This window comes from Acinonyx jubatus, chromosome B2 (genome assembly GCF_027475565.1).
Source record: "Acinonyx jubatus isolate Ajub_Pintada_27869175 chromosome B2, VMU_Ajub_asm_v1.0, whole genome shotgun sequence".
NCBI classification, from domain to species: domain Eukaryota; kingdom Metazoa; phylum Chordata; class Mammalia; order Carnivora; family Felidae; genus Acinonyx; species Acinonyx jubatus.
Genome location: NC_069385.1, coordinates 9,963,253 through 9,977,420, shown reverse-complemented (window position 1 = coordinate 9,977,420; position 14,168 = coordinate 9,963,253). Strand labels below are relative to the sequence as shown.

At 41.3% G+C, this 14,168-nt stretch overlaps 1 protein-coding gene across 5 annotated transcripts in view; it reads left to right on the top strand.

Annotated features, from left to right (window-relative positions):
* Positions 1–14,168, top strand: part of SNX9 (sorting nexin 9) — a 107,697-nt gene that overhangs the window by 31,666 nt on the left and 61,863 nt on the right. For all 5 annotated transcript variants that reach the window (XM_053222037.1, XM_053222036.1, XM_053222039.1 and 2 more), the window contains exons 2-4: positions 8,964–9,050; positions 11,550–11,624; positions 12,891–13,016. In XM_053222037.1, coding sequence (XP_053078012.1) covers positions 8,964–9,050; positions 11,550–11,624; positions 12,891–13,016 — 288 coding nt within the window. The remainder of the gene's footprint in view (positions 1–8,963; positions 9,051–11,549; positions 11,625–12,890; positions 13,017–14,168) is intronic.

The following is a 14,168-nucleotide window of genomic DNA, read 5'->3' as shown; positions in this document are numbered from 1 at the left end:
TACAACACAGGAGTACTGTGCCACGCAGCAGGCAGGCAGCCTGGATGCAGGCAGGGTGAAGGCAGGGGTCTGACAAAAGCTGGGTACACAAGAAAGGTGATAGTTTGCTTCTCTGTGAGGGCTTCCTAAAAACGTGGCGGGTGTGAGCTCCCGGCTCCAGGGATGAAAGAGCAGGATGACACCATTCCTTCCCTTCCCCATCAGCATTGACCGACTTCAGTGCCATCCAGTGGAGGCTGGAGCTGCTTACACCAACACCCCCCCCCCCTCACCCCCGACCTCCGCCTATGCCCTGCAGGTGCAGCTCTACTAGAGCAAGTCCATCTGAGAATCAGTCCAGCAGGTCCCACCCCCAGAAGACCTGTTCAGATGCCTCGCAGGCACCAAGTCTGATGATCATAGAGTGCTGCAAAGCTTTACTTCTAGGGGACATAGGATCTAGCTTCCCTTTTTTGGGGGGGGGATCTTCTTTTATAGGCAGACCAAAACACACCTAGGATCTAGCTTCCCATCACCCCCAACCTTTTTTTTTGACCTCTTAGTAATATAGCCATTACACTCAGGAGCAGGAATACAACAGGCTTTCCTAACAATCACACCAAAAAACTGACCCAGACAAAATGACAAGATGGAGGAATTTAACCCCAAAAGGAAGAACAGAAAGTCACGGTCAGGGATTTAATCAATACAGATACAAGGAAGATGTCTGAACCAGAATTTAAAACAGTAATCATACGGGTACTAGCTGGGCTTGAGAAAAGCATAGGAGACACTAAAGACTCCCACTGCAGAGATAAAAGAATTAAAAACTAGTCAGGCCGAAAGAAAAAATGCTATAACCGAGATGCAAAGCTGAATAGATGCAATGACAGTGAAGATGGATGAAGCAGAGGAATGAATCCGTGATACAGAAAATAAAATTATGGAAAATAGGCTGAAAAGAAAGGGAAAGGTATTGGATCACAAATGTAGACTTAGGGAACTCCGAGACTCCTTAAGGCATAATAACATTTGTAGCATTGGAGTCCTAGAAGAAGAAGAGAAAGAAAAAGGAGCAGAAGGTTTACTTGAGTAACTATAGCTGACAACTTCCCTAATCCGGGGAAGAAAACAGACATCGAAATCCAGGAAACACAGAGAACTCCCATTAAATTCAACAATAGCCAGCCATCAACAAGACATATCATAGTCAGATTCACAAGATACACAGACAAGGAAAGAATTCTGAAAGCAGCAAAGGAAAAAAAGTCCTTAACCTACAAGGGAAAACAGATCAGGTTCACAGCAGATCTGTCCAAGGAAACTTGGCAAGCCTGCAGGGAGTGGCATGATCTGTTCAATGTGCTGAATGGGAAAAATATGCAGCCAAAATACTTTATCCACCAAGGCTGTCATTCAGAATAGAAGGAGAGATAAAGAGTTTCCAAGACAAAAACTGAAGGAGTTTATGACCACTAAACCAGCCCCGCAAGAAATATTAAAGGGCCTCTTTGAATGGGGGGAGAAAAGACCAAGAGCAACAAAGACTAGAAAGGAACAGAGAACATCACCAGAAACACCCAACTCTACAGGTAACACAATGGCACTAAATTTATATCTTTCAACAATCAATGTAATGTAAATGGACTAAATGCTCCAATCAAAAGACATAGGATAAATGGATAAAATAACAAGTCCCATCTGTATGCTGCCTACAAGAGATGCAGTTTGGACCTATAGACATCTGCAAATTGAAAGTGAGGGGATAGAGAACCATGTATCATGCTAACGAACACTAAAAGAAAGCCAGAGTAGCCATACTTATATCAGACAAACTAGATTTTAAACCAAAGATTGTAACGAGAGATGAAGAAGGGTATTACATCAAAATTAAGGGGTCTATCCATCAAGAAGATCTAACAGTTGTAAATATTTATGCCCCCAACTTGAAAGTTCCCAAATATTTAAATATATAAATCAATTAATAACAAACATAAATTCATTCGTAAGTTTCAAGAGTAATGGGAGACTTTAACACCCACTTAAACAATGGATAGATCATCTAAGCAGAAGATCAACTAGGAAACAATGGCATTGAATGACACACTGGACCAGATGGACTTAACATATATACAGAACATTTCATCGTAAAGCAGCAGAATACATATTCTTTTTGAGTGCATGTGAAACATTCTCCAGAATAGATCACATACTTGGTTTCAGATCAGCCCTCAACAAGTATAAAAAGACTGAGATCATACCATGCATATTTTTAGACCACAACACTATGAAACTTGGAATAAGCCTCAAGAAAAAATTTGGAAAGACCACAAATACGTGGAGATTAAAGAACATCCTTCTAAAGAATGAATGGGTTGACCAGGAGATTATGGAAGAAATGCAAAGAAAAAAAAATACATGGAAGCAAATGAAGATGAAAATATGACAGTCCAAAACCTTTGGGATGCAGCAAAGGTGGTCCTAGGAGGGGAAGTATAGGGGAATACAGGCCTACAACAAGAAGCATGAAAAGTCTCAAATACACAACCTAACTTTACACCTTAAGGAGCTAAAAAAGGAACACAGAAATAAAGCCTGAAGCCAGGAGAAGAAGGGAAATAATAAAGATTAGTTCAAAAAATAAACAGTCTAGAAACAAACAAAAAACAGTAGAACAGATCAATGAAACTAAGAGCTGATTCTCTGAAAGAATTAACAAAATTGATAAGCCCTTAGCCAGACTTATCAAAAAGAAAAAAGACCCAAATAAGTGAAATCATGAACATAAGAGGAGAGATCACAACCAACACCACAAAAATACAATTATAAGAGAATATTATGAAAAATTCTATGCTAACAAACTGGGCAATCTGGAAGAAATGGACAAATTCCTAGAAACATAGAAACTACCAAAACTGAAACGGGAAAAAATAGAAAATTTAAACAGACCCATAACCAACCAAGAAATCGAATCGGTAATCAAAAATCTCGCAACAAACAAAAGTCCAGGGCCAGATGGATTCCCTCGGGAATTCTACCAGACATTTAAAGAAGAGTTAATACCTATTCTTCACACACTGTTACAAAAAATGGAAGTCAAAGGAAAACTTCCAAACTCATTCTCTGAGGCCAGCATTACCTTGATTCCAAAACCAGACAAAGACCCCCACCAAAATAGGGAATTATGGGCTAGTATCTCTGATGAATATGGATGCAGAAATTCTCAAGATACTAGCAAATTGAATCCAACAGTACATTTAAAGAATTATTTACCACAATTGAGATTTATTCCTGGGCTACAAGCATGGGTCAGTAGTCACAAGTCAGTGTGATACATCACATTAATAAAAGAATGGATAAGAACCATGCAGTTCTCTCAATATATGCAGAAAAAGCATTTGACAAAATACAGCATTCATTCTTGATAAAAACCCTCAACAAAGTAGGTACGACTATCCAATGGAAAAAAGACAGTCTTCTTCAACAAATGGTGCTGGGAAAACTAGACAGCAACATGCAGAAGAATGAAACTGGACCAGTTTCTTATACCATACACAAAAATAAATTAAAAATGGATGAAAGATCTAAATTTGAGACTAGAAACCATCAAAATCCTAGGGAACACAGGCAACAACCTGTTTGACATAAGCCGTAGCAACTTCTTACTAGACAAATCACCAGAGGTAGGGGAAAGAAAAGCAAAAATGAACTATTGGGACTTCATCAAGATTAAAAATCTTCTGCACTATGAAGGAAACAATCAACAAAATTAAAAGTCAGCCTACTGAATAGAAGATATTTACAAATGACATAACCTGATAAAGGGCATCCAAAATCTGTAAAAAACAAACAAACAAACAAACTTATTAACCAAATTCAATACCCAAAAAACAAGTAACCTAGTTAAGAAATGGACAGAAGACATGAATAGACATTTTTCTAAAGACATCCAGATGACCAACAGACACATGAAAAGATGCTCAACATCACTCATAATCAGGGAAATACAAAGCAAAACCACAATGAGATACCACCTCATACTTGTCAGAATGGCTAAAATTAACTCCAGGAAACAACAGATGCCGGTGAGGATGCAGAGCAAGGGAACCCTCTAGCATTGTTGGTGGGGATGCAAACTGATGCAGCCAGTTGGAGGTTCCTCAAAATGTTAAAAAAAACAAAAAAAAAACTACCCTATGATCTAGCAATTGCACCACTAGGTATTTCCCCAAAGGGTACAAAAATATAGATTCAAAGGGATACGTGAACCCTGATTTTATAACAGCGTTATCAACAATAGCCAAACTATGGAAACAACCCTAGTGTCCATCAATTGATGAATGGATAAAAAAGATGTGGCCTATATATACAATGGAATATTATTCAGCCATCAAAAAAACCCGAAATCTTGTCATTTGCAACACTGTAGGTGGAGCTAGAGTGTATTGTGTTAAGTGAAATAAGTCAGAGAAGAACAAATATACGATTTCACTCATATGTGGGATTTAGGAAACAAAACAGATGAACATATGGGATGGGGAAAAAAGAGGGAAGAAATCATAAGAGACTCTTAATGATAGAGAATAAATAGGGTTGGTGGAAGAGAGGTAGGGTGGGGATGGGGTAAATGGATGATGGGTATTAAGGAGGGCACTTGTGATGAGCACTGGGTGTTATATGTCAGTGATAAATCACTAAATTCTGTTCCTGAAACTGATATTACACTATGTGTTAACTAACTAGAATTTAAATGAAAATTTGGAAAAAAAAAAAAAACCCACAGGACAAGGGATAAGCTACGATTTCACAAAAAGTCAAATGAGTGTGCTTAAGTAAAACAAGTTTGGCATTTGGAAAAGTGAACTAGTTATATAGAAATATCACTTACATGCAAAACTTCCGGTCTCAAGGGTGTCAAATTAATAAATCTGTCCATCCCTTGAATTTTTTTTTTTTAGCTTTTACTTGAGTGTCTCTGTTTTTAAAATGAGGTAGCTGCATTGCTGAAGATGGGCTGCTTTCCCCCAAAGATTTAATTGTGATTTATGTGAAACCAGAGAATCAGATCCTTAAGAATGGGGGCTTGCCTTCTGCATTCTTACTGCCTTCTGGACTTCTTTGCTGACAGTTTTTTGGTCATCTTGAACTGTTTAATTCTTTCTTGTTCATTTTAGGTTCTAGTGTTTTGTTTTTTGTTTTGCAAAATAGGAAATGCAGTAGTATATTTCTATCCAGTGTTGCTCTTTGTTTAGAATGTCCTTTTAATAAATTCTTTGGTTTGGGATTATTGGTTTGTATCAGCTTGGATCTCTTGTTTGTGCGACAGAATCTGAACTCACATTAGCGTAGGCACACAAAAAAATCCATTGGCTCTTGTGACTGAGAGGTCCACAAGCAGAAGTAGCCTCAGGCTTGTCCTTCAAGTGATCTCCTTGGGACACTCTCTCTCTGCCATTCCACTCCACCAGAGATGGACCTTCTCCATACCTCAACTAGTTAGCCATTGGCGACATTTTCAGAGAAAATTAACCATCCATGCTCCGCAGCAGCTGTATATTTCTAGGAAAGAGTTCGAATTATTCCTGTTTGGATTATATGCTCACCAGTCACTTAGAGTCAAGGCAGGAACAGTTTCCAGAAAGAAGAGATGTGAAGCAGACAGAATAATAAATGCTTACAACCTGGTCAAGAGGATTGAATATTTTTATACCTGTCTCTCTTCCCTCAAAAGGAAATCTGTGTTAAGGATGATGGATTATGCACAGATCAGGTGTGTGGCAGCACATTTAGTATTCCAGTGCCTGGAACGTTGAGAGCTTTGGATCTGCTAATGTTTATTTGCCTGTCGCCAGATAATGGAGCCAGATGTGTTTAAGGCTGCTGTCTACTATCTCTTGACCTTCGTCTGAAATACTTTCTGGTACTGCTATTGAAGAGATTAGTTACGGGGCGCCTGGGTGGCGCAGTCGGTTAAGCATCCGACTTCAGCCAGGTCACGATCTCGTGGTCCGTGAGTTCGAGCCCCGCGTCGGGCTCTGGGCTGATGGCTCAGAGCCTGGAGCCTGGTTCCGATTCTGTGTCTCCCTCTCTCTCTGCCCCTCCCCCGTTCATGCTCTGTCTCTCTCTGTCCCAAAAATAAATAAACGTTGAAAAAAAAATTAAAAAAAAAAAAAAAGAGATTAGTTACTGTTGACGGCGTGTGTTCAACATACGGTATCACATCATCTGCCCAGGATCTGTGTAGACCCTTAGCTCCCGAAAATACTTGAATCATTTCTTAAAGTGTAGCCAGTACTGGGGAAAGCAGTATCAAAGACTGGAGTTTTCCGGAGTGCCGGTGTGGCCCAGTCAGTTGAGCATCCAACTTCGGCTCAGATTATGATCTCGCGGTCCGTGAGTTCGAGCCCTGCATCGGGCTCTGTGCTGACAGCTCAGAGCCTGGAGCCTGCTTCGGACTCTGTGTCTCCCTCTCTCTCTCTGCCTCCTTCCTAGCTCATACTCTGTGTGTCTCTCTCTCTCTCTCTAGAAAATTAAATAAACATTAAATTTTTTTTTTTTAAAATGGGCTTTTTCTGTCAAAGGCGGCATGAAAGAAACATAGTGGGACTGATGGGCAGTGGGGGTGGGGGTGAGCCTCTTCAAATACTGTCCGTGGTAGAGACGGGGAAACTGGGAGCTGATGGGGGAGAGAGGGAGAAGTCAGACGGAAGCCAGATACAAGGATGGGAATGAAAAAGGAGGTAACGGGAGATACGCCCCAAGGCTTTGAAGAGGGCACTTCCAGGCCACCTGAACTTGGTAAGATCAGAGGAGTTGCTGAAATTTGTTTTCTCTTGGCATGTTAAGCTCATTTGGGGAGGTGCTTTTTTTTTTGTTGTTCTCTTTTGTGTTCTTTTGTCCTCCAAAATTTCTTCCCATTCTAATTTTTAAGAAGCATCTCTAGGTGTTTGTTTTTTAATAAGGCTTAAATCAGTGTTTATGTAAACCTGTAATGTTTGTATACATTTTTCCATGGCGAACGTTCAGTCATATTTAAATGTGTAAGGGGGCGTCCATTTTTAGTTTTTCACTTGTTTCACCAAGTCACAAGTTTGATACACAAGTTTTGGCACACAGGAAGAGGCTTTGGTTTTCTGTATTGGGGCTTAGATTTAGCCAGATTAAAAAATGGTTAGCCAAGATTCTTAAAAAAAAAGCAATAACAAAACAGCAGGTTCCACGTCTGGCTCTTGTGTGCACACCAGGGCCCTTCCCAGGAAGCCCGCAGCCCTGGGGGTTGTGTCCTGGCCCCAAGGACCCTCCTCACCCCCCTCACACATTTATGTGCACCTGCCCTCATTGCATGAGGAATTGAGATTGGGGTGACATGGTTTTTAAAAAGTACCCCCCAAGGGGACTAGAAGAATTCTATCTACTTTTGCAGCTGTATGAGAAAAAAGACCTCACAGTTTCATTGTCCTTGTAATGACCTCAGGACAGCTGTCATGCTCACAGAGTTCTCAGTGCTTGCGACCTGCCCCCTCAGCCCCCTTCCTAGCCTCTCTGGACAGAAGTCCAGGACGATGCCATTCTGTGACTGACAGACAGTACACTAGCATTTGCCTCTAACATTTTGTAATGAAAAAAAAATCTCAAACATGTAGAAAAATCAAAATCCTTTTCCTTTGAACACCATCAACCTACCATCTAGATTCTATAAATAACATTTTGCTATGCCTGCTTTATTGCATTTTCATGCGTCAGTCCATCTTATTATTCTTAATGGGTTTCAAAATAAATTAGTATTTGGAGTTTTTTTTTTCTTTAACCTTTTATCATTAGATGTGAATCCTTAATCCTTGTTCTAAGGATTTCAGGCATCATTACCCCAGTGTGGGGAGAGCTCACTGGCAAGAACAGTTCTCGCCATATGGTGGGGGTTCAGTAAATATTTGTTAAGTGAGTGCAGTTCCATTAGTCCTATTTGACTAGCCCTGTGCATATACTTGAACTTGCTGCTTGGGACAGTTACTTTGAAAATAAACCCTGTGTTTCCTAAGTGCATGTTATCCCCAGTTTATGATGGACCTTCTTTTATGAGATAATCCATGAAAGACAAATATTTAGAATTTGAAGCGCATTAAAAATGTATATTCACTAAATACTACAAAAGTATATAAAAGACATGTTTTTTACAACACTGATTGTCTTGGAATACGTGCGTGGCAGAATTCCTGGGAATTCTGCACAGCTGCTTACGTCAACCAAAACAGCTTTCCTTTGGTCAGTTTTCCACGAAGTTACGATTTTATTGCAGGGAACGTTTGCAAATCACAGCTGTTAGGTTACCTGGCCAGTATGCACAGCCCCGTGTAGATCATTGCATAGTAGGAAGTATTCTAGTAGAAGTATGTAAATACATCTTGCCACCCACACCTGAAATTCTGAGTTCAGTTGGCCAGGGGTACTGCATTATTAAAATTCATCCCAGTGGCTCTAGATAAAGCATAGTGAACATTTTCACTGCCAGGGAATAATCTAAACCTGTATGAATCTTACGTGTGTGTGTGTGTGTGTGTGTGTGTGTGTGTGTGTGTGTGTTCCTTCAGTCCCTGAGAGTGAGTGGGCCCAGAATGAACGATATCTCTATTTCCACTTCTCACCTCTTTAAAGAAAAGGTGTGCTTCCTACCCCTCCCCACCTCCCACCCCCGCCGATGAAACAAGTGTGTTTTGAGAACACCTTGGGGGCTGATCTCTAAATGCAGCGTGGGCCACCCTTCTTCTTTCCAAAACAGAGTAGGGGCTCTCATTCTTGGTGTCTTTTTTCCTCACAATAGGGCTGATGAATCATTTTGGTGATATGTCTTCCTTTATTTCAAAATAACCACAGCCACGAAGTGTTTGTTCATTACCAGCATGTTTACAAAGTGGACAATAAAGGTTGTTTGTTTTACTGTTAAGTTTATGTTTGTAACTTCCTCTGCTTGTCTCTATTCCCAATAGGCTCGGGTTATGTATGATTTTGCTGCTGAACCTGGAAATAACGAACTGACGGTTAATGAAGGAGAAATCATCACAATTACAAATCCGGTAAGACAACTGTTAGGTTTAAACCTGATTGTCTCTTAAGGATTTAATAAATTGATCATTCACACCGGCACGAATTTTTTTTCTGGTGCTTATGAAGTATTGATGATGAAGTAAGACTCTATTTTATAAACATTGATAAAAGTTAAGTCCTCTAAAGGTAGTTGGATGGGGTTCCATCAGACAGAAATGGAAAGAGACATCCCAGCCAGATCCCAGCCAGATCACAGGTACAGAGATTAGATCGTATTCAGTGTTTCTTGGAAGTCACAGCTATTGTTGGTTGACAGCCCTACGAGCCAGATGTTTGGCTGATACTACACGTGTATTCTTGAATGTGTTTTCCCCATGAACTCCATGAGCTAAGGACTTTTCATCTCTGTTTTACAAATGAGGGTAATGAGACCTAGAGGTTAAGCAACTTGCTCAAGATCATTTTGCCTGTAAGTGGCGGGGCAAGGATTCAAAGCCCCAGCTGTTGAGCCTCTGAGCCTCTGCTCTTGCTCTCTGCTGGGAACACTACATGTAAACAAGGGTTCCCAAGGGTGCAGGGTACACGTAGGCCAGTAGCAGACAGGCTAAGAAAACTGGCTCTTAGCCAGATGGGATAGGCCCTGTGGGCCAGGCTGTAGACCTTGGGCTTCATCTGTAAGTAGTGGATTCTTTTAAGAGCTTTGCTTGGTTTTTATTGTTGATGCTGTCGTAGGCAGGTGGCAAGATGACACCTGCACTTCGGGGAAATTAACCTAGCAGAGGTGTGTTGAACGAACTGGTGTGGCTGGAGTCTGGAAATGCGCCTTTCGGCGGTAGCGACAGGAGTTGGAAAAAGCTAGACACGGCAGGCTTTGTGGAGTCAGTCCCAGAGGACTTGGTGTCAGGTTAGATGCTGGTGGGAGAAAAGAGGCAAGGATCCATAAGGTTTTTGGCTCTGACCTTTAACCTAAGAGAATGGTAGATTTATTAAAGTATACGAGTCATGAAGAAGAGCTTCTTTGGAAAGGTTAAATGAGTTTCTTGTTGGATGTGTAGAGTTTGAAGAAAAGCGAATAATTAGCCCTTCCCTATAGCTTTGCATCATAAAAATGGAAATGCCGAGCTGGGGGTAAGAGCTGGGAATAGGCCAGCTCCCTGGACACCTCAGGGAGTAGCCTGTGAGGAAGGTTGCCAGGACAACCGAGAGGCACTGGGAAGGAAAGGGGGAGATGCTGGGGCTCCGCCAGGTGGGAGGGACCGAGGGCAGCACGGAGACCAGGGACAGAGGACAGCGAATGAGCAAGAGAATGATGGCTTCTTAATATTGGTACTGTTTTCAAAACTTGTCCTCTGTGCTTTAGATACAAAAAAGAATCACTGGGTAGGAACTGTATATGAGCTTTAGATAATACACCAGGTGTAGATAAGTACCTAGGTCCTATTTTTAATCATAGGAGAAATTAAAGATTCTTTACCCTTCTGATTTTTCTTAATGGAGAAATCATCTTGATTTCTTGGTAAAGTAGTATTGAATTTAAGTTGCTGTCATGGTTACAAATGGACAAAGTTGTGGCTTAAAGTGATTTTTGAAGAAGAATGTGTTACCTAGATTCAGGTATTTATTAACGAAGACACGATTTATAAACTTAACGACAACTCTTACTATTATAAGGGGAAAAGGTAGGTCTTTGTTGAGATAATAGATTGGAAAGTGGGAATTCTGGTATAGAGGACTTTATTATTTAATATTGTTTATCCAGAAGAGCTAAGGAACCATGGATCGGTTAGCTTTTCCTAAAGAGCAGGCAATCTCAAAGCTTAGTGGCTTAATCGAAAAACCTTTTGCCGCTTTGCTCAAGAACTTATGGGTTGGCTGGATGGTTCTACTGACCTGAGATGCCTCTCCTGTCTTCAGTCACCTGGTGGGCAGCTCTGGGTCAAGTGCTTAAACCTGTGCTCACGAATGTGCCTGGCGATTCCCCTCCTGGTGCCTGACTTTGGTTGGGGCAACAAGGAAATTGGGCCTTTTTTTGTCATCATCCAGCAACCCAGATTATTCCCACAGCAGCTCTTTTGAAAAAAGTGTGCAAAGCCCCTTGAGGCCAGACTCTGAACTCACCCCGTATTATTTCCACCTCATTCTGTTAGCTATAGAGGTCACCAAGCACATCACGGCTTCCAGAGGGGGTGGTATCCTTCTGCCTCTTGACAGTCGGAGCTGCGAACCATTTTTATAGTCTGCCACCAACCGATAAATAGAAAGGAATTACGCAATGATGGCATTCTGTTCTGTTGAATGGGCTACTTTGCAATCTTCATTACTTGTTTAATGTTTTCAGATTATATCATTTTCTAAAGTAAAAGAGAAGCCTTGGGAATTTAAAACTTTGAACAGTGTTAGATCGGTGGGAATAAAGAGCTTAACGTTAATTATTTTTTCCTGTATGACAACTCCCGAAGCAAAATTTTGCAGGCAACTCCCAACTGTAATCTTGGTCTTTTTTCTTTTCTCTTTTTAAACGTTACTAGGATGTTGGTGGAGGATGGCTAGAAGGAAGAAACAGCAAAGGAGAACGAGGGCTTGTTCCCACAGACTATGTCGAAGTAAGAACTTATTGTCATATAGTAAAACCTGGTCTTTGTCAAACGTCTTTTTATGAATTATGGAAAGTAGCAACTTTATTTTTAATCAGAAAGTTTCCACTGTAAAAGTAATACCTGGTAATTATGTAAAATATGAACGATACATTGAAGTAGAACTAAGAAAAAATATTACCTATAGACCTGTGCTCCAAAGAGTGACTCCATATTTAGATTAAGTTCCTTTTAGGGAGAGCAACTTTTAATTACTCTGAATAAATGCCCCTATTTTTCCTGTGTTTATATTGTGTAATAGCTGCTGCTGCCTATAATGCTGTTTACATTACAGAGTTCATTCACAAAGTTTAAAAAGATTTTTTTTTTTTGAAGTAGTTCTCTTCTCTCTGTGCTGGTTTCGGACATATCTCTTCAGTTCCTTCTCCCCATTTCCATAGACAGAGGGTCTTGGATGAACTAACTTCTGGGACCTATTGCCTGGTTTTAAGCTGTATTCCCATAGATGCCAAGGATAGTGTTACAGCATCTGGGAGGAGCCTCCCTGCCTGGGACACACCCACTCAGCTGACCACCCCCCCCCCAGCCCACCCTGAGCCAGCCTCCTGGCGCCCCCTGCTGGTTGTCTGTAGGTCACTCAAAATTGAGTCCTGGGAACTGAGCTTGCCTTTCCACTCAGGTGACTGAAACTAAGGTGGCCTGGTGCCCTGGGAGTAAAACTGAACAAGAACAAGGTGCCTATGGTTCCCCTCCAGCAGAGAGGAATAATGCCCTGGGAGGATGTTTACCTGGGCACTGCCTGCAGAATGGGAAGACTGTCTGTCTGTTGTTCTGATCAAGAGTTGGGGTGGGGAGTTTTGAACCCTCTGGAGAATCTGATGAAATCTGGGGCCCTTCTCTCGGAAATATGTGCACGTGCATGTACCCCAACCTCTTCTGTAGAGTTCCACAGGGTTCACGGGCCCCTGGACTCAGTCCACCTGTCTTATACTTATGTTGTGCTTTACCTCGGTGCACTGTGTATTCAGGACTCTAAAAATAGACAAGAGTGAGAAAAATCTAAGGATTTAAGTTAGTGCTGGCATTAATTGCATTTTCTAGAACTCTGCATACTTCTAGAAAGGGATGGTTAATACAGATGTTCTGGGGCTTGCTTACCTTTTAAAAATATAAACCCCTTTTCCATAATAGATGACAACTCTTGCTTGCCCTCAGACTCTAACTCTGAGATAACCCTAATCTATGAAAGTAACTGTGGTTCTTTCTAATATTCAGATTTTGCCCAATGATGGAAAAGACCCATTTTCTTGTGGAAATTCAGTGGCCGACCAAGCCTTCCTCGATTCTCTCTCAGCGAGTGCCGCTCAGGCCAATTCATCAGCTGCCAACAGTAGTAACCAGGTGAGTCTTCCATCATCTGGCTGGACTGAGCACAGTGCATTTGTGAGAGCTTGTGATGCCTCCGAGCCATTGCCATCCCCGGAAAGCATAAACAAAATAGCTGTTAGATGTGTGTGTGGCGTTTCTGTTGGGTATTAACAAAGAACTTGCCTGTTAGGCGGGCTAAACACTGTTTTTAAAGATGATTATAAGAGAGAATTGCAGGGTGTTCATTGAGAGTTGCTTTTAAAAGTCTGGCATGATATGAACACGGACCTTGTAAGGTACAAATATCCTCTCAGGTGGGGAAAGAAAAGCAGGGTCCTGTGCTGAGGTGATCTGTGTCAAAACTCCGGCTGAAACAGGAGACGATTTCTCAGACCTTGACATGGTCGTTACACTCTCAGAGCCCCCACATCTTGTGGACACTACACGTGTAACAGTGGCTGCAAATCCAGCACTTAGCACTCGGTATCTTGTATTGCTTCTAGAAAACTTACAATAGTGGGATGATTTGGGAAAAATACACTGAAATTCTACATTGATTTTAAGGAAAGTTTGACCAGTTCAGGTGACTCTGCCTAGTTATTGTAAAATGATTACCTTGGGCGAGTGTCAGCAAGAACAGTCAGAAGATGGACATCAAAATGTTACCCTTCCTAAATCTTTAGAAGCAACTCGGCTTCAGGGGATGTTATTTCGTGATACTCTTTAACTACAAAAAAGGTTTTGAATTATGTGAAGCCTAATAGTTGTATCACTTGAGAATTATTTGCGTACAGAATGTTTATATTTTAACCTTCCAAGAGAATTTCTCAAAGTGCTATTACCATATGTTAACTGTAGGTTTTACACATTTTTAGATAGCTTTTGATGGACATCCTGAGTTACAACTTAGTCTGACCCAAATACTTAAAATTCAGAGGCAGAGTGATCACCACATTTGAGCATTTGCCTGTATTTTGTAACTCTGTAATACCTGAGGACCCTGGGCAGTTAAAGACTACGCAAGATAAAATGTGAGACAGTAGTAGTTAGGGGCACCTGGGTGGCTCGGTTGAGTGTCGCACTTGATTTCAGTTCAGGTCATGATCCCGGGATCGTGGGATCAAGCCCCGTGTTGGGTTCTGTGCTGAGTGCGAAGCCTGCCTAAGATTCTCTCTCCTCCTCCTC